At 37.0% G+C, this 20,283-nt stretch overlaps 1 protein-coding gene across 4 annotated transcripts in view; it reads left to right on the top strand.

The window, feature by feature from the left end:
- METTL25 (methyltransferase like 25) overlaps positions 1 to 20,283 on the top strand; it is a 98,758-nt gene that overhangs the window by 5,054 nt on the left and 73,421 nt on the right. For 3 of the 4 annotated variants that reach the window (XM_081060633.1, XM_081060635.1, XM_081060632.1), the window contains exons 2-3: positions 14,658 to 14,822; positions 15,314 to 15,420. In XM_081060633.1, the coding sequence (XP_080916759.1) occupies positions 14,658 to 14,822; positions 15,314 to 15,420 (272 nt within the window). Of the gene's footprint in view, positions 1 to 903; positions 1,118 to 14,657; positions 14,823 to 15,313; positions 15,421 to 20,283 lie in introns of those variants that run through there. The other variant, XM_081060634.1, reaches the window with a different exon arrangement.

Below are 20,283 nucleotides of genomic sequence, written 5' to 3' on the forward strand. Positions count from 1 at the left end.
ACCAAGCATAGGCAGAAACATGAGAAGTTTACTATTGAAAGATTGCTGCTGATTGAATAAGAACTGGAAATTTAATGGCTTTCTTGCTGGGGGTGCTCCAAGCCCCTCTAGATCTGACAGTGGAAAACTACCGTGTTTCCCTGAAAATAAGACCTAACCAGAAAATAAGACCTCGCATGATTTTTCAGGATTACATCCCCTGAACATAAGCTGTAATGTATTGTTCGGAGCAAACCTTATTATAAGACCCGGTCTTATTTTCAGAGAAACACGGTATACCCTTACCAGCTCAAGGTGGTAATGACAAAGTTCAGAGATCAGAGATGATGAGAATTTAAGGGGTACATTCTGGAAGCAAGAGAGCCACAAAAGGGCTGTGATCTAAGAAGTAAGTATTAATATAAACTCTGCCTAAATCGCCGGATAACCTCTAAACTGCACATGCAAGTGAGACCCAGAGAGTCCAGGAAAAACCCTGGCAAAGCTAAGGAGATGGGAGCCTCTGAAAGTCAGAGCTCCTGGCGAGATTTACAAATTTACTTCACCATCAACAGAGTGTATTCCCCAAAGTGTACACAACTTGGGTGGCAAAAATCAGAAGTCTTCATGAATTTGTGTATCAAAGGGCAGAATTTAGGGCTGATTAGAGCAACTGGAAATTGAGGCTGGGGAACCTTGGAAATAGAGGTGAGCCGCACAATCTGATGATATTAGGTTGGCGCAAAAGTAATTGCAGTTTTTGCAATTATTTTTAACCTTTTAAACCACAATTACTTTTGCACCAACCTAATAGAATCTACCCAAACCTTTCTTTTCCCTGCCTGCTAACCTACACAGATTCAGGGGTACACTCAGGGAGCAGGCTGGTAAATTAGTGACCCAGCAGAAACATGAGCTGCTGCACACTGAAGGAGAGAGAGATTTCACAGTTTTTGTGTTCAGGCAGGTTAGCTTCTTAGTAGAATAACAACAAAATCCTTAGAAAAAATAGACTCTCCAATGAATTATCTGCAATTCTGCTTTTTAACCAAAAATCACTAGATTGCAAGGAAACAGGAAAGTGTGACTCATACTCAGGAATATGATTCCCAGTGAGCCCTGATGGTGATGGAAGTAGGTATGTTCAAAGAATGAAAGGAAAGTGTGACTGGGGTGGGGGGGGAGGAAGGGGGGAATGGGTTAATCGGAGCTAATTCTGGTTGGGCTCAGATGAGGGGGTTAAGTGGCTATTATAAATATATTCAAAGAACTAAAAACATATACTATGAGAATGAAAGGAAAATACAGTAGTAATGAATATTTAATTGTACAACTTATAATTCTTTTAACTGGCAAAATACGTACTTGTTGACATAATTATGTTGTTATATATTGTCTATTGCTGCACAGCAAGTGCTTTCAACCTACGTGATCTCACACAGTTTCTGTGGGTCAGGAATTCAGGAGCAGACTGGGTGGATTTGAGGGGCCCGTGAAGTCACAGTCAAGACGCTGGCTGGGACTGCAGTTGCTAAAGGCCTGACGGAGGCTGGAGGGTCCTCTCCACGATGTCTCTCTTACAGAGGTGGCACATTAGTGCTGCCTCTTGGCATCAGGCCTCAGTTTCTCACTCTGTGAACTTCTCCATGGGACTGCTGGCGTGGAAGCTTTTGTGTTTGCACAGTGTTCTTGTTTTTGTCTGTGCTCAGACATAATTGTAAAGTTGTCGTGGTCACAGACCTTGAGTGATATTGGTGTCCAGTGAAATTTTACATATTCAGTAGGGAAAACTGTGGCCTGTATGTTACTGCCAGGCCAGCTATGAGCTGGCAATTGCAGATCGCAACCAATTGTTGTCGTTTTTTTCCAAAAGTGTAATTTTACATTATCGTACAGAGTTGTAGTAAAGATTAAAGATGTTATAATATAACACCTAATATAGAACAGGTAATATAGCTTGGGTTGAATAAATTGTGGCTAATAAATAATGATGGTTGTGGTGGTGATGGTTTAATTAGGTCTTTCCTTGGAAGAAATAAATCGTGAGGAACTTCTGAAAATATACATGCCCCTGTAACAACCTAGTATATGTATTCTCTGCCATATTAACAAATTTCAAACTGTTGCCACTGTCCATTGGCTTGTTTTTATCTGCAACTGGATTATACACTCTCTAAAAACAAAGGTACCATGTTTTCCTTTTTTGTTGTTGTATTGTTAGCACCTTGGTCAGTTTCTTGCATATAGATGAGTAAAGTAAATGATTCTTAAAGAATGAGTGAAGTGAAGCATAGATTTATAAACTGTTATCCAAGGTACCCCTTGAAATGTGGTACTGAACTAGACAGCTGTTATTCCTGGCGTGGTCTCTATGTTATATTTATTACCTTTGTTTATGTATGATCTCATCCCACTAATAGGTTTTGTCATTTAATTTGAGAAGATAGAAATCAATAACTATTTTTTCCCTGTATGAAGATGTAGCACTTCATTCAACATATTACAGGTTACAAAAAGATACCCTGAGAATTTGAAGGTAAAATCCAGACAGGCACCACTTCAGGTTCAAATTTCTAAAAGTCGTAACATATGTAAGTGAGATGAACCATTTGCAGAAAAAAGCCATGAGAAACAGCTTCTAAATGCTCAGCTGGTAGAACAAACATATCTCCTATATCTCATCTCAGAGATTAAGTTTTGCTATCCGTACCCCCTTCAAGGTGAGCGGGCTGTGTCCTGGGAAAGTAATGACTACATATATAAATATGTAACATTCTCCAGTGACGCATCTCTTGCTCTTCAGAAATTAATTGGTCTTCATAAATTCGAGAAAATTCTTCCAAGAAGCAAGAGGGAAGTCACATTCTGAGTTAGGATAGCTACAATATTTTATGAAGCAGAAATAGAGCAAGACTACAGAGGCAATGCAACCAACGACACACCACTCGATTAAAATTTTCTTTAAGAATGCCGGGCTTTGTTCTAATTATAATTCTGCAATGAAGAGACTTTGACCTAGGAAATAAACAATATGGGTTATCATTATAAAGATATTTCTCAGTGTAAATTCATACAAATTAATACATTTGTACATTCAAGTCGATTTTTTTGTAACTTTGTGTAGAATCCACTGTGGAAAACCTATTCAGCACTCGGTAACTCCAGTCTCTGTGCCTGCAAAGCCGTCCTCGGTGACAGCCTGCCTGAGCCTGCAGGCCGCTGTTGACTCTCCTCTTTCAGCTTCTTGAGGTCCTATGCCGCTTCTCCTGTTGCTTGTTATTGTCCCTCCAATGATCCTTACCAGGATTGGGTGCTGAATAAATGTTTCCGATTGGTTCCTTTTGGTGAGCATCTGCATAATTAATTTACTATCATTTTAGCCGAACAACACAGAAGGTGTATGCCTGTGATAGATTATTATTTTATTGAGCTTTTGCTTAAATTATTTTTGTTGCATTTTAACAGATTCAATTTCTTATTGGCCATCCTAAGTAGTTTTGGCTGGTGGTGGTGACTATGGTGCATTGAAATTGTCCTCACATTTAATTTGAAACATATGGAGCCAGAAAGCATGTTGGAAATAAAAAATTAGAACAACGGAGAAAGAATTAGTGTCGTCTGTTTTGCTCTGTTGTATTTAAATTTTATTTATTTACTTTCCTTATGTATTTTATCCTGGACTCTGTGTTCCCGGGTCTTTTTAGGAGACTTCCAGTGTGGAAATAATATCAAACCACAGTAAGATAGTGGGAAGTGTCAGCCCATTTCCTTGGTTGCTGCTGTAATTATAAGTTGGGATGAGCAAAAATGCAAACAAATCTGTGGGCACCCAGAATAATCTGTCAAGTGTTTTCAGATTCTTTTTAGATGAGACCACACAGAATTTGAATTTATATTGTAGTTTTTAATGGTATACCCCTTATTTCTGTTCTCCAACCCCACCTCATACCTTTTAATTATTAAGAAGTTCAGTAAAACAAAGTTCATGGAGATTCCTCTCATCTGTGGCATTTTTTTCCTCATTAAATTATACTTTTGTGTAGCCAATCGGAATAAAGTTTAGTTCTTTCTATTTGTTTAGATACCCATTTTATGTTGTTGTTTGTTTAAATATGTCAAGTCATCAACCTTTCACTGGAAGGTTGCTGTTTTAGTAACCTATCTTCATGGTTTATCATGATTTAGAATCTTTTCTTGATTTACAAACAACAAAACAAAACTTACCTATGTGGCTTTATGACTATTGGGGTTTATGTTTCTTTTCCTTTTTTTTTTTTTTTCATCTTATCACCACAATGTAACCACGGCCTCTATAAATGGCATTAACATTCTTCCTGTTACTCAGGCCCATACTCTGCCAACTATTCTTTCTCCGTTTCTCTTGGGTTGGCTGCTTCCCACTTCCATAGCAAATAATTTGGCCCCCTCCATTTTGAATCTTGCAACAGAATTTTAGCAATAACTTTGAGCTGTTATTCTTGCCTTCAGGCTCTATATTTCAGGTGCTTCTTTATTCAAGCTGATCTCCAGTTATCTTTCAAAAGCTCAGTTCTGTTGTTACCATTCCTCTGCTCAAAAGCCATCATAGGTTCTACAAAATAAAGTTCTTCACCTTCTGAGCTTACCTACTATCTCCTCTCCAGCTGGAGCCTCCACTGTTAATGTGCACAAGTAGGAGGCAACATAGAAAGAATATGGGTTTTGTGGTCGTCATACAGGGTTTTAAATCCTCCTGGCTCTGATGCTGTAGTGCTATGTACTCTTTTGTGTAAGTTAGTTAATCTTTTGAGCCTCAGTTTTTTTCATTTGAAAAATGGGAACCATAATTCTGTCCTGAAAGGGCTGTGTCAAAGTAAATGAGGTAGATGTTAAAACCTATTCATGTAAGTGAGTAGGCGTAATAAATATCAGTTATCTTTTCTATATTGTGCTCTCCTCAGGTAGAGACAGATGAAGCCCAAAGTCGGAAGACTTTCTTCCTTCCATCTCTAACTCCGATTTGCATGTATCTAGCACAGGACCTTTAGCTGTAGGCCTCAGTTTTGTCATCTGAGAAGGAACTGCCTAGGGTGTTGATCAATAACCAAGGTGGAAAGATAGCCACCCCCCACCTCCGTCTCATGGGGCTTATAAACATGTCGTCTATGACCAATAAGTGTTCACATTTTTTGTTGAACATTTCAGAATTGACACACACACACACACACACACACACACACACACACACACAAATCTGAAATTGAAGCTACTCTTGAAAAAAAAATCAGAAAATCTGGCCATTGAGTTATATGTCTTTGTGTAGCAAATAGCTCCCTTTATGGGGGTGTATCCTCTCCCCCTACCTAGCTTCACAAACTGATACACAAAAGTACCTGGCCCCCAAAAGTACCACAGATTATGGCTTTTGCTTTGTGGGCACAGTCAATTTCCCTGGAGCCGTTGAAAATGAATTCAGGAGTTTGCTCCACATTCTCAAAGGAGTCTGAGAACCAAAAATAATTGTGAATCATTTGGCTAAAATATACCTAGTGTTGCTTCCAGTGCTCAGATCCAATGGAAATATAATTATTTAAAGTTTTTAGCTCCACATGTTTTAACAGTTCCTGCTTTTAAAGCCACAGCCATATTGAGGGCATTGATCGACCTGAATCTTGGGATGAAAAAGCCTATGACCAGTCATTATTGGGTCAGCCAAGGTAGTAAATGATTGAACCTTCTACGTGATGTGAATCAAGATCAACTTTAATCATGAAGATGGCCGAAATAATTTGGTGTCAGTTCTCAATTTTTAAGATAACACGTATGTCTTCAAACAAAGTTGAAGGGAAGGAATATGAGGGAGTTGAGTGGCATTATCAGTGCTTCTCTTGCCATTCTCTGTATACTCTTATACCTTACGTACTTCAGCTGCCCTTTTTCCTGGTGAGCCATGCATTTTTTCCCCTCTGATTTTGTGCATGCAGTCCTCTTTGTCTGCAACTCTCCCACCCCATCCATTTAGTAAACATCCATTTATTTCTCATCTTCTTTCAAATTATATTAAATTTAACAAAACTAGTCATCTGTATATTATTTTATGCCTGCCTTTATTAGCATGTTTTGTTACAATGATGTGTTGCCTTTGACTCTCCTAATCCAAGTCCTGGTATCTGGCATATACAGTGAGTGTCACATAGTAGGCTCTCATTAAGTGCTTGTTGGATTTAATGTGGCCGAGCAGAGAGCGTACATGCATTCCAGGGAGGTAGAGCCGTGTGAGCCAAAGAGTGAAAGTATTTGGGGACCATGAGGAACACAGAGCAAAGTATTCTTACGTTTATAAATAGCTAAAAATAAGATTAGCAAAACTACTGTAGCCAATTTCTGGAGACTCATGTGTTAAGTTGTTTAGAATCATCCTTCCATGATGACACTGGTTTTTGGATCCCTTTGTGGTCTAGAGATGAAGGATGTTCCTGGGGCAAGGTGGTAATGGAAATGTAAAGGAAGTAGTAGTTTTAAAAATAATGTGTAGAGAAAATTGGTAGTTCTTCGTGATTGATACTTATATAGGGTTCAAAGGAATCAAAGCTAATTCCAAGATTTTGACTGGGATTGTCTTGAAGAACAATAATCAATAATACCAACCACAAATTAGGAAAATCAGCAGAGGGAGCTGTTTGGGGAAGTAATGCATTCTGTTTTAGATATATTGTGTTTGAGGTCACCCAAGTAGAGCATATGTGCTCACAAACAGACACAAAACTACATATAGCTTTAAATGGTTCATACGCTTCTTTGGCTCTTACACCTCAGGATAAGAGGTTGAAAGCATTATTAGTATTACAGAGCTCTGAATTCAACTTTAGACCAACACTTGTGCTCATTCTTCATTTTTTTTCTTGTAACTTTTTGTTCCTTATTATGGTATGTTTACGTATTTTCAAACATTTATTAATCTTTATCAAGTGCTGGAATCGTTCTTTCTTATGTGAGGGGAATCAGCACCCATGTCAATTACTAAATCTTAATTCTTCCCTCATACTTGATAGTTTAAATCAAAGTGGCAAATTTAAACAAAGTTTAGGTTGGCATTTTATGTTTATTCTCTAGGAGCCATGTTGAATAATGGCCCCTAAAGAGTAAAATTGATCTGATTTTTATGAATTATGCGCATCACTACAAAAATTAAGCAGGTAAAGAACAAGATCTGCTGGAGGTGCAGTAGGAACTAAAGAGGGAAAACTTTATATTGAATGCAAATTCCTTTTTTGCATGTTTCCTTTACTCTTAGCAAATGATTGTAACTGAATTTAGTTGTGCGATAGTAAAATAGACACATACCTGTTTTGTATTAATTTTGAAATGTAAATAATAGAGTTTAGAATAAGAACAAGAGAAGAAATTAAACTTAAGCTAATGAAATGCCCAGTGGGAAAAAAAGTACAATTTTAAGGGAGAGGTGTGACTTAATTTTATTCTCTCAGTGTCCCTTATTAGTAATTTAATTGTACTTAAAAATGACAGTTTACCTGGGATAAAAAGTCCTTTTTGTGTCCTGCCGCAACAACAACAGTAATAATAATAAAAGTCTTTTTCTTGAAAGTCTGAAAGTCTAGGCCCAAGTCAAGGTATAGAGAAGAAACACTGGTTTTCTCAGTAAGAGGTCAGCGGCTGTTAGTTGCTAAGCTGCTGCATTGCCAAGGTGCTGTGGGCCAGTGGAGCCTGCTGTTCAGCAATGACTCTAAAAGAGGAAATGAAATGTTTGTGATAGGAACAGGAGGAGAACAAGAAATTGATTTCTAAGCACTTACTGCGCTGAAATAGGTTCATTTCTAAGATGTGCTTTACACTGATAACATTGATTTTTAAGGTTTTACGATCTAGAATTTATTTTGTATTTTGCTAACAATCACATTGGTTTATTAAATGTAAATTTATTTTTTAGAATATAGCTAAAAATATTTACTTATTAAATGCATCTAATTTTAAATGGAGTTTGAAGTTCTTGTGTTTTTAGCATTCTGCTATCTCTTGGTTTTAGTTATTTTCTGAAAATAGAGACTTTTTTGATAATCGGAAATTAAAACATTATAGTTAAGCAAACTTGAAACTCTTCGTCAGGTCTTTCAGGCATAGTGAAGACAGAACCTATCTACCAAATTTCACATCAAATTCAGTAACAAGTATCATTAGTACTAAAATTCTCTCCTATACTTGAAAGCTGATTCTAGGATAGTGCCCAGTACTAACCCCCAGGCTCCCAAACACTGAGCAGTTCTTGCTTTCAATCTCCCAGAATGTAGTACGCAGTGTTGACTATTGGACTTCTCTGTTGGATCTCAACTTGCAGCTCGCCTATCCCTTAGTTGCGCCTTGGGGCTAATGACTGAGGTCTTCCAAACATTTCTCTCGACAGGTCCTATGATTAGAAACCGAGTGTCTATACTGATCTTTGTTTCAAAGACTTCTCTAGAAGCCTCTATGGTGTTCTGGGCCTAAATATTTGAGTATTTTCCACCTCATTTTCCAACAAAGTCAATACTCAGTTACTTATTTGGACTTCATGGTTTGGGGGTTGCCCACTATGTTCTAGCCTGTTTTGGGATGGGGTGTGTGTGTTTGTGTGTGTGTGTGTATGTGCACGCTCAGATCCGTGTGTAATTAGTACTTACATGTACATATATATGAATACATATGTATGTATATGTGTATATTTGCACATATACACACATGTATGTACACACATGTGTGTACATATGTGCGTATATATGTGTGTGTATATGTGTATATTCTTTAAAACAACGTTACAAAATAAGTATTTCCCCCATTTTATAGGTAAAGCAAGTCTTAGAACAGATAAATAAATTACTTATGGCCACACAGGGACAGACAGTCTGAGAACCAGAATTCAAACCTAATTCTTGCTCATTCATTTACTTATTCATTCATCGAGTCCTTACTAAATATCAGACATCATTCTAGGTTCTGGGGATACAGCAGTGAACAGAAATCTGTGTTTTCTTGGATTTTACTTGCTATGCCAGATGGTGATAATGCTATAAAAAATTAATAAAAGATCAGAGAGGATGAGCTTTGAGTGGCACTGCAGTTTTAAATAGGATTGTCAAGGAAGTTTCCACTGAAATGATGACATTTCAGCAAAGACCTGAAGGAAGTGAGAGAGTGAGCCCTGAAAATATCTGATAGAAGATGTCGCAGGCAGTTAAAAACAAGTGCAAAGTCCCGAGTAAGCGCAATCCGTGTGGCATCTCAGTAGAACTGTAACTGGCAATTGCTGAGCCCCTTGGAATCCACACCGAATGTTTGTTGTCCACGTGCTTTGTTAATGATAAGATATCCTGCCCCACAAATGAACCACAGATTGTAGCAAATTAGCTTTATTCAGGTTCAGTTACTACCTTGCACATAGTAGGCACCTCTGAATTGTTTAATCAAGTTTCTTTCTCATTTACCAAATCAATTTCTAAATTGCCATTTCTTTGTATGGTATTTTTATTTTCCTTCAAATTAAACTGTGAAATGGGTCTGTTAGAGTTAAAATACTATGGCTAGGTTTTCCTATTTTTATATTTAATTTTATTTTTATAAATAGTCACACATGAAAATGCTTTTGAAATGGTTACATGCACTTTATGTATTCAATGTGATGTTAATATTGGCACAGTAAGAACATATGTGTCCATTCTATATTAATTATATTGATTCTTTACAAGAGCCTGGTTTACATGTTGAAATGACTTGTTTTTTTAATTTCATATGCAATTATAAATTACCCTAAAGTAGCTTAGGCAAAAGTTTCTGAGCATATAATTGGGTGATATAAATTGATTTATTTTAAAAAGCAACAGTATGTATTCTATTTTCTTCTTTGCATAGATGATAGGATTATACCAGGGGTGCCAAAAACTACGTATATGCATTTTAAGAGATGTTATCTATGCTCAAGTAGTAGTTTGCTGTAATCAGAAGTGTCTGGATGCTGATGGTAACCACTTTGAGCACCTCTTGTAATTGCAAAAGTCAAACATGACTTGGATTCATCTTTTGCTATCGGTATATATTGAGTATTACAATCTTAATACAGTTTTTCTTTTCTTAAAGTGTGTATACATTTTTGGCACCCTCTGTAGATATATTTAAACAGCCATAAAATTGAACATATCCCATCTATAATTTTCATAGTTCAGCAAGACAGATAGAACTTTTTGTTGAAGTCTACCAAGCAAGTACAAAGGATTGAAACAAAGTCAACTGTTTCAGAAGCCAAAGCCTTAAAATGTGTAATTAAATTTGCATTGAATATAAGTAAATTTCCATTTTAGAAAACATGTTTAATTTAACTCGGCCAACACTTGTTGAGTATTGTGCTGTAGGGGTTTTACCGGTAAGAAATCACCTGGGATGCTATTGCAGTGGTACCAGTGAGAGTTAATAGAGTTTGAACCATGGCAATGGTTGGGGTGGTCCCACATGGAAGTCATTGTTACATTAGGAGTGATGAGTGGCTGGATATGTAGGTGGAGGGCATGGGGAACATGTAAAATAAAACCTTGTAACTTCAGCACTGGGTGTGGGATGACACTGTTAGACAAGATCGGAAACAGGAGAAAGGAAAGGTTTGGTGATCACGAGAGTGTTCGGTTCAGTTTTGAACCTTCTGAATTGGAGACATCTGTAGGATGTATGACTACAGAACATTTCTGTGTTCTTGCAAAGATTGTTATGAAGAGGGCACTGTTGATTTCTTCTTGAAATTCTGGGTGTGGGACTGTTCTAGGCCATGTGGTAATAGCTCTAGTGACCTTGCCCTAACCCCTGTAACACAGTTAAACCTCAGAATTGAGCACGTAATTGCATTTTATCTTATGTTGGATTCTAAATGTTTTACATCACTCTCTTCTCACCTTGTGATTATAAACATCAGGGTTGAGATGAGGTTTTGTGCCATTCTAACGGGCTCAGCATTGCTAGTGAAGCCCTGTGTGATCTCTGCCTCCACAGAATCGTAGAACTTGTTTCTTTCTCCCAGTATAGCTGGTGGTGTTGTAATAGCAAGTGTACTGAGGGATTGCTTTCATTCATCGCTCCATCCATCCATCCCTCCCTCCTTCCATTCCCTACTGAGTGCCTGCTGTATGCAAGGTATTTGTTGCTGTACAACCGGACGTGAAAGAGTACTGTTGTTTTGTTTCTAGATACAGATACCACGACAAAGTCTTAACACAAAAACTTTTTATTTCCTTTTCAGAGATTTATCAGTTGTCTTAAATGTAGAAATTACTTTTGTAATATTGTGAAACCTTAAGATCACTTCTGGTAGAGAGGAAGATGTTGAGGGGAGTGAAGAAAGTGAAAGAATTAAGAAGATAAACAAAGTGAAGATGAACTAGCTTAAGATATTACACGTGTTGATCTCGGCCCGAGGCAGTTCTCACTAGAGCAGAACTCCTGTGAGATCTGCCAGTCAGATCTGCCTAGCACTTTTCTTAACTGTTGTCTTGCCAGATTTCATCTGTGGTCCACTGAAATTCCTGCTGTGGCATGCTAATCGAACGTGGGAATTAAGAGCAAGATTGAACACTGCCTTGGTTCACATACCTTGCCTCTCAGTGCCTGGGTCAACCTGGCTAAATTGCAGGCTGTCTCAATTTCTTTCTCTTTAAGTGGGGATAAGAGCAGTACATAACTAGCTTATAGGACTCTTCCATTAAGTGTAAGCAGTTAAGCACGGTGCCAGGCACATAGAATATGTGCAATACATGTTAGCCATAATAGTGGTGACTTATTGTGAGTCCAAACAGTACTCAGGCTTCTGTAAAGTGCTACGTGACATTCAAGGAAAACAAGATACTTAGTTTTGAAATTTTATTTTTATTAAACATAAATATTATATATGCATTCATTGTTTCTATTTTATTTTTAGTTTGGAAACTATTCATTTCTTTACCTTGAGATTTTCGTGATCCATTATGTGTATATATAACTTTTCTGTCTTTCCTTGCACATTGGTCTCTGCTGTTAAAAAGGATGCTTAGAAATTTCCGGATCTCATATTTACAGAAAATAACTTCTGCCCTGCCCTTTGCTGCCCTCGCTTTCTGATGCCCAATTAACCGATGTTATAAGAAACCTCTGTGGAATAGTGATACAGGGTGTAGAAAAACTAAGAGTAAATACAACAAAGCATGTAATAAAGCACAACAGGTACTTCCAGTAGAGGGAGATATTGGCAAAATAATCAAGCCACATAATATGCAGGTGCAATGTCACCAATTTTAAAAACATCTATCCCTGTGTTAAAAAAAAAAATCTAACTAATTAAGAATTAACTAAATAGACATTGAATAGCACTGTGGTTTCTGTTTTACTAGTTGCCAAACCCAAACTCATTATACAAGTACCTAGGGAAGTACGGTGAGGACTGTGTACAGCGTTGCCGCACAGCTTTTCTCAGTGCTGTTTCAGAGATGGAAACAAAGATAGGACCAGTCACACACCCGTGTGTGTGTGTGTGTGTGTGTGTGTGTGTGTGTGTCTGTCTGCCTGTCTGTCTGTCTGTCTCATAATAAGTTACAGGCTCGATTACTTGAAAACAAAGAAAATACAGAAGTTATATTTCCATAGTTCAAAAAGGTGTTTTCACAGAACTCTAGACTATCTGAATAAACTGGTGTAGCTCTAAATGACATAAACAAATGGACATAATAGAACTGTCCTTTGTATAAAAGTAAACATTATTAAAAAGATATCTGTAATTTAGATCTCCAAATTTCTGAAATTACTGGGAGGCCTATTATGAAAAGCAAATTAACAACATTTAATTCGGCTTGAATTGGAATTTTCTCAAGTATTTTCAATAGGATAGTTAAGTTGATTTGAACCTTTACTTTTCCAACAGAAACATCACATTTCTTTCTGTTGGCAACATTGTCCAATAACTGACTACTCTAACAGTCCCTCTGCACTTTGAGATTTAATACTCTTATTCTATCACACGCGGAGAAATTGCTGCCCTGGAACTTGGGGATGTTGAGACTGCCCTTAAACATGAGAGTCTCACTTAATAGTTGACTGAGTTTTCCCCTCTGTATCGTGCCTAAATATTTTGATGTGCATTTTATTACTTTTGGCCGCATCAGTAAATTCAGTTTGTAAAATGTCCAAAGAACTTTATATCATATACAATATATATCTTAAATCACTAGAGTAATTTTGTGGTTTAAATTTGCATTTAGTTGATTTAGAAGTGGAAGTTACACTTCTCTGCCAATTTCATTCTTATTAATTAATTTGGTAAACAGTATCACCAACAACTTAATAGATACTAGCTTTAAAAAGATACTACTATCTGAAACAAGCAATTTGTATTTGGAATTCTGCAAGCCTTCACTTTCCTTGCTTTTAATTTTTGCTAAGGAGCATCATTATTCTGTGTGTTTAAGTGAATTTTTATAATTTTGTATGGAGGCCCCACTGTCGTAGGATAGACTTCATAGCTATAGTATAGTTTTTCTAGTAGAACCAAAGTTGTCCCACTACAGGCAAATTGGAATACCCTTTTTTAACGTTTGTTACTAAATTAACATGCATTACAATAGGCCATAGAAAAATAAGATTGAATAAATAAAAAGCAAATCTATCAGAGAATTTATGTGTATCCATCCATTAGAAGAGGCAAGGTTATGCTGCAGCAATAAGCACAGTGACTAGAAACAACGTTTACTTTTCATATGTGCTACCTGTCCATGGTAGCTTGGCAGCACTGATGTCTTTGCTGCAGTCACTTGGGGACTCAGGCTGAGGCAGATTCCATCTTCCATCTTGATACATTCTTCAACTGTTACAGTTCTGAGCAAAGAAAAGTAGTGGGTTTTTTGATACTCTTAAAAGCTTTTGTCTGAGAATGACATAGCTGGCCACTCCTAAGTTCAATAAGGTGTATGATCCTCACACAGAGAGAGCACTGGATGTGGCAAATAGTACGACAATTTACCAGAATCTTCTAAATGAATGAGCGTTGGGAAATTACGGATAGTTGCCATACTAACCTTACAGAATGTCTGGTTTAAAATTGACCATGGGAAGAAAATGAAATATTTTCACTGGATCGTAACTTGATTAGTTTTAGAACTCATATTGAGATTAGTGCATGGAATGCATACACACACCCCACATACAATTCTACATGTTTCAAATGATGCAGGAACTATTTTTCCGTAACATTGACACCCCTGGGGATATTGGCATTGTTCCACATGCTGTGTGGACAAGGAACAACAGTGTTAAGGGGGCTGACCTTCTTTAAATACACATTTGTAGGTCAGCTAGGATCATTCATAAATTTAATGACCACGTTACAGTTTAGCAGGATTTTAAATTTTTTTCTTTTTTTGTCTTGTGACACAAAAAAAGGCCAAATTTTAATTTGGAGTTTAAATATATAACTGTGTACTGTATTAAGAGAAAACTGAGTACTACAAATAGCTAATAGTTTAAATAAAAAATACAGTGAAACCAGTAGAGATATTGCCAAAATACACACCAAAATGAAAATATTGTAATTTGTTGTAAAGAGCAAGTCTTTTTCATTTATTGTTTAATCTCACACAATAACTATTACTTAATTATTGTTAACATTTCCTGATTTTTTAAATTTTTAAATTTTTTTATTTTAGGTATCATTGATTTTCCCAAAATATTTTGTGAAACTTCCCAGAAGCTTTTGAGTGTGGAAGCCTTTGCTCTAGCTGCGAAATATTATTCACTACAGAACTTGGGAGTATGTACTCCTTTTGGACAGTTGCTTGTAGCCCTGAGAGGAAATCAAACCCAGAAAACTGGTAGGTGTGTCTGTGTGTATGTTTGTTTTTAGGCACTTGGAAGCAATATATTGTTCATGTATGTATATCTTTCCAGCATATTTTTAACTTAGTGTCAGACCTTATATGGTGAGCCGAGATTGGCTTGCGCTAAATGGGTTTTCTTATGCACCATGTTAAATAGAACAACTTCATATAGATTTCCACATTTTTTTCCTACACTGTAGTACAGTTATCAATATATTCCTCTATAGTTATGTTTTATGTGTCAGGGAACATTTTTAATAATGTTCTGTGGGTCTTCGTATTTATGTTATTAATTCAAATTGATTCATAGCAGCTAAACTAATAGAGATCTATCATACTAGACACCACAATAGAATCTTTATATTATTTTTATATTTAATTACAGAAAATATGAACATCAACTGGAGGTTCTTACTAACTTTTATTTTTTTAACAGCAGTATTTTAATTTTGTTTTTTGTTGTTTTGTTTTGGTTTTTTGTTCAGGTGAAAATGTGAAGCCAGATGAATTTATGAATTTGAAAAAATCTCATGAAGTTCAGGCAATGTCAGAGCTGGTCAGTAGTATTGCTGATTACTATGGAATAAAACAGGTAAGAGTATTTCCCTTTATTTTCAGGCGTTGATATTATTGCCACTTTTTTTGTATCATTCAAATTTTCTTTTCGGCTGTCACTGTTTCGCCTTTCAAATGTCATTAAATAATAGCCGATGTTTTAATAGCCGATCCTTTAAAAATGCTCATTCCCCAATACACTGTAATTATAACAAATTGATACTAAAAATAAGACACGACTGTTAATGCTTTACCACAAATTGCACTCTTCAAAGTGGATAGAAGTTAAGGGTGATTTTCTTTGATGTGCTATAACTCCAACGTGAGGCTGCCTTGTGGGGGTGCCATTCTGCACAACTGTTGGGCACGAGGTGTTCTCAGGACCTGGGTTACCAAGCTATGGTCTGGGGCACCTGCCTCATTATAGTAACAAAGAAACTAGGTTTTAGCACTTGGATTCTTTCATACAGTCAGAATAGCAATGCATTCCTGTTGCGAAAAATAGCTTTTGTGTAAGGTAGTGATGTCTGAAAACAGATGTTAAAATAAAATCAAAGATTGCCTGGGCCTATAAAAATAGTAAGTTATTTTTCTTTTCTCTGGCTTATAAAAATAATAAGTTATTTTTCTTATCCCTATGAGAACATCTATGGGGGTAATGGAGGATTTTCCCTCTTTCAATTTTTATTAGGTGTTAGAATCTTTTCCATGCATTCTTCCAGACTTGCGGAGAGTTTTAGGATGATTAGAAAGCTATCACAGCTTGGGCTAGGAGTGCAGGGCCACTTGTGACAACATAGATCTCTAGGATAGGGGCCAGAGGCAAGAGCTAAGGCAACAGTTTTCAACTTTTTTTCCCCCGTGTGGCATACCTAAGCAGTACCTCTCAGGACCAATAACGGGCTCACCATGGCAGTGATACTCAGCTGGACCAGGAGAGGCAAGTGTCCAGTGAAACTCCTATTGCAATGCCTATCACGTGGATGAGTATTAGAAACATAAAATTGAATAAGAAAAATAAACAACTTACAGAAGACTACATACTTTGTGGTACCATTTTTTTTAAAGCTCTTAAGCAAAATAATGGTATATTCTTAATGCAAAAAATATATGAAAAAAACTATTAAAGAAACAAGGGAATCATAAACAATAATTTGAGAATATACCTCTGAAAGGGGAAGCAGAGAGATGCGTTATGGAAGGAAAACCTAGTTATATGCAGTGGAAATGCTAATATTCCAGTTCCTAGGGTGGCTGGTGGATTCGTAGGTATAGCAGATGTTGCTGGACACCTCACCGAATACTCTGGGGCCTGACCATTTCATGGCGTGCCAGCCTGCTCTCCACCTGGCCCTATCTTCATTTCTTTCCCTGTGGATTTTCTCTGGCTGCTGAAACAAGGCATTGCTTACATACGTGTTCTGGGAATCAATTCCTCCCTGGAAGTAGCCTTGAATCGATGATGATTGATAAAGTTGATACACAGTTATATCAGCTCTGACATTTCGGGTGGGTGATTCTGCTGTATGTGTCTTGTACTAGCTCTCAGCTTCCCAGTGCAGTTAAACCCAAGTTGCCCTAAAGTGGTAGTTTGATTAGTAACACACCATTTATTGGGCTGCCCTTCTTTGTATTTTTCTCTACACCCCTATCCTTTCACCTGCCAAATGAAGCACTTACACTTAAATTTTTGTTGTAGAATCTGCTCTCTGGTGACCCAGACTAAGATATGGGGTACTTATTGCTGCGCTTCAAAACATTTTGACTTCTTCTAAATTTATTTATTTAAAATATTTATTCTTTTATTTATATGAAATATTACATGTTAATAAATAACTTTAAATTTAAAAAGGAGATTCATGTTATTTCCAAAGTGCAGAAAAAAATTTTTTGAAATAGTTTAACGTATCATGTTAGACCTACTTTAAGGGAACTTTTTTAAAACAATAGAGATTGTTCCTAGTGAATGAAATAAGCTAAAATCAAGATTTAACAGGGTCTTTCTCTTAAATCACTTAAGTAGTTAATTTTAAAATATATCATATATGTACTACTTTTACTTTTAAAATGCAGACTTAATAAATACAGATTTCATGGGGATAGATGGAAACCCTGAAATAATTAACTTTATTAGGGACCATAAGGAGCAAGAGAGAGAAGGAAAAAAAATATATATACATATTTTTTTTTGCCTCGACCATATTGTTCCCTGCACATCAAAAACCTTAGCCTCTCTCATTCATATTACCATCCAAAAATATTTTCATTCATTCATACTGGCATGCATTCATTTAACAAATATTTCTTTAGCTCCTACCGTGTGTCAGGCACTGTTAAAAATACTGCAGATAGAGTAGTGATCAACAAAAAATATCTTTGCCCTTGTGGCATTTATATTCTACTGAGGAGAGATAGATGATAACATGGTTATAAGTATATTTTATTGTATATGCTGATACACTTTAAAGAGAAAAAAATAAAAGGAAAGGAATGGGAGAGTCCTAATTCAGGGATGGGAGAAAAAAGTTTTTGACTGGGAAGGGGGGAACAAGTAAGACTTCACTGTAAAGGTAGCATTTGAGTTCAGACCTCCTTCAGGAGGTAAGAGAGTTACCCATTACAATATGTGGACAAAAAAAAGAAAAACCTTTTTAGATAAAGAGAAGAACACATTCAATGGTTCTAAAGTGGGAATATGCCTGGTGTGTTCTTGAAAGAGCCGGGAAGCCAGATAACCAACTCCAGTGGAGAGAGCGAGGGCAGAGTAGTAACAGCTGAGGTTGGGGTGGTAGAAGGCAGGAGATGACGCTGCAATATCTTCGAGGCCATTGGGATGGTTTGGGCTTTTATCCTGAATGGGACGGGAAGCCATTAGAGCCCCTGGGTCATTCTGGCTGCTTTGCTGAGGAATGTCGTGAAACAAACATTTCCACTCCTCTCCGTAGTCTTTGTAGATATTCAGCCTGGTTCTTTTCAGAAATTAGCTCCTACCTGAGCATTCGCTTCTAGAATTGAGGCAATAACCCACTAGGAAGTTACAAAGAAACTTAGTAGCAGGAGATAATATTAGAGAGGTCATGAGACATTTTGCTAAGAGGAGTAGTATGATCAGATTTTGTTTTGCCCTCTTGAGAATAGACTCAAGCGAGGAAAGGTGGGAACAGGGAGACCATTGAGGAAGCTATTGGAGTAAGCCACGGTTAGGGTGCAGTTGGTATGAAGTACCCTTGGTAAGATTATGGATTTGCGCAGTTACATGGAGGGTATGAGAGGAAGAAAGGAGTCCTGGTCTCCACCTGAAAGTATGGAGATATCATTAACTGTGATGGAGAAGATTAGGGGAGGGACAGGTTTTACAGAGCATATGAAAAACAATTTTGAAGATGTTAAATTTGAGATGCTTATTAGATGTTTAAGTGGAAATGTCTAATAAGTGTAGGTAGATTGTTGGATATATGATATGAAGTTCTTGGGAGAACTCTATACTGGGTTATAAATTTGAAACTCAGCCTAGAATGGTAATTAGAGCTCCAGTCAGTCCACAAAATATAACTCTTCTATCTAAAATATAGTACCATACTAATACTATTAAGAAATGTAACCACTATGTGTAACGACGTTTCTGTGAGAAAGTCTCCTGAACAGACTTAGGAAACTAGGAAGATACCTCCCAACAGGCATTGGCCTAAAGCAGGGGTATTCAAACTTTTTTCAACGGTTTTCACCAAGGACCATATGCGGTAAAATACACAAACAGCCGGTAAAATACACAAACAGCTGGGCCACTCACTCAAGGTGAAGTACGTATTGCCTCACCTAGTTTATTTAAGTAAACTAAATATATTTTTGGAATTTGCTGCAGGCCAATTAACAATGGGTCGCAGGCCACAGTTTGGACACCCCTGGCCTAGAGACTCCTCTATTTTCAAACCTATAAGATGATCCAGGATCCAGGAAAACACTATTGTGAGTAAAGGGTAGGAGATCAGGATGGTGAAAATTTTGCAATTCAGACCAGATAGTTTGAAGGCAAAAAGTTGTACAGTTTATATAAGTATTAATTGCAGTTTTTCATTCTATTGCTAACACTACATATATTTCTGTAAGGACAGTTTGAAGGGGGAGAAAAGTCAAGTTGGGTCATTAAGATGTAAGTGTAAGTCAGCTGACAGATTTTCTATGAAAAGTTACTCATTACTGAAAAGGTGTTTAGATATTATATTGTGAAGACAGGATTCTTAGAGTTTCTGCAGCCATCTTACAACCAGAGAAGTTACAAATGAGATGGCCAAAAGGTTGTTACGTTGTCAAGCCTCTGAACGGTCCAGCCACTCTACTGGCAAATTCCTAAAGTGAGGTGAATTTTCTTCATTGATCAAAACTTGATGCTCTGTAACTTGCCACCAGAATTTTCCTGACTCACGAGTGTAATTCTCATTAACAAATCTGGGAATAAACTCAATTACCTCTTGGTAAGAAAACTTCTGAATTGGTGGGAACAAATATGCTGATGTTTACAAGCAGCCCAGTGGTCGCTAGCATTAAGCTAGTCTCAGCTTCAGTGACTCTGTTTTATGTGTAGCAGGAAAGAAAAGCTTAGCTTTCTCTGGAAATTCAGATGGGGAGGGGGATTGATTAATAAAGCTTCTACTGTGTGGCCCTTGTGTTCGTGAGCATATATGGTGTTTTCAATTAGATTGTAGTTCCTTAAAATCAAGTATATAATGCTTCTGTGTTTGTCACAATAGCTAGCCCAGAGAGTAACATAAAAAATGGGGTATAGGGAATTATTTGCAAAGCTAGTCACTTATTTAGTGGACATTATTTAATCAAGTCTTACCTATGAACTACTCCAATTGCAAGACACTGAAATTTCCGAGGATTTAATGATATTCATTCA

Source organism: Rhinolophus hipposideros (assembly GCF_964194185.1).
Source record: "Rhinolophus hipposideros genome assembly, chromosome: 9".
Classification (NCBI taxonomy): domain Eukaryota; kingdom Metazoa; phylum Chordata; class Mammalia; order Chiroptera; family Rhinolophidae; genus Rhinolophus; species Rhinolophus hipposideros.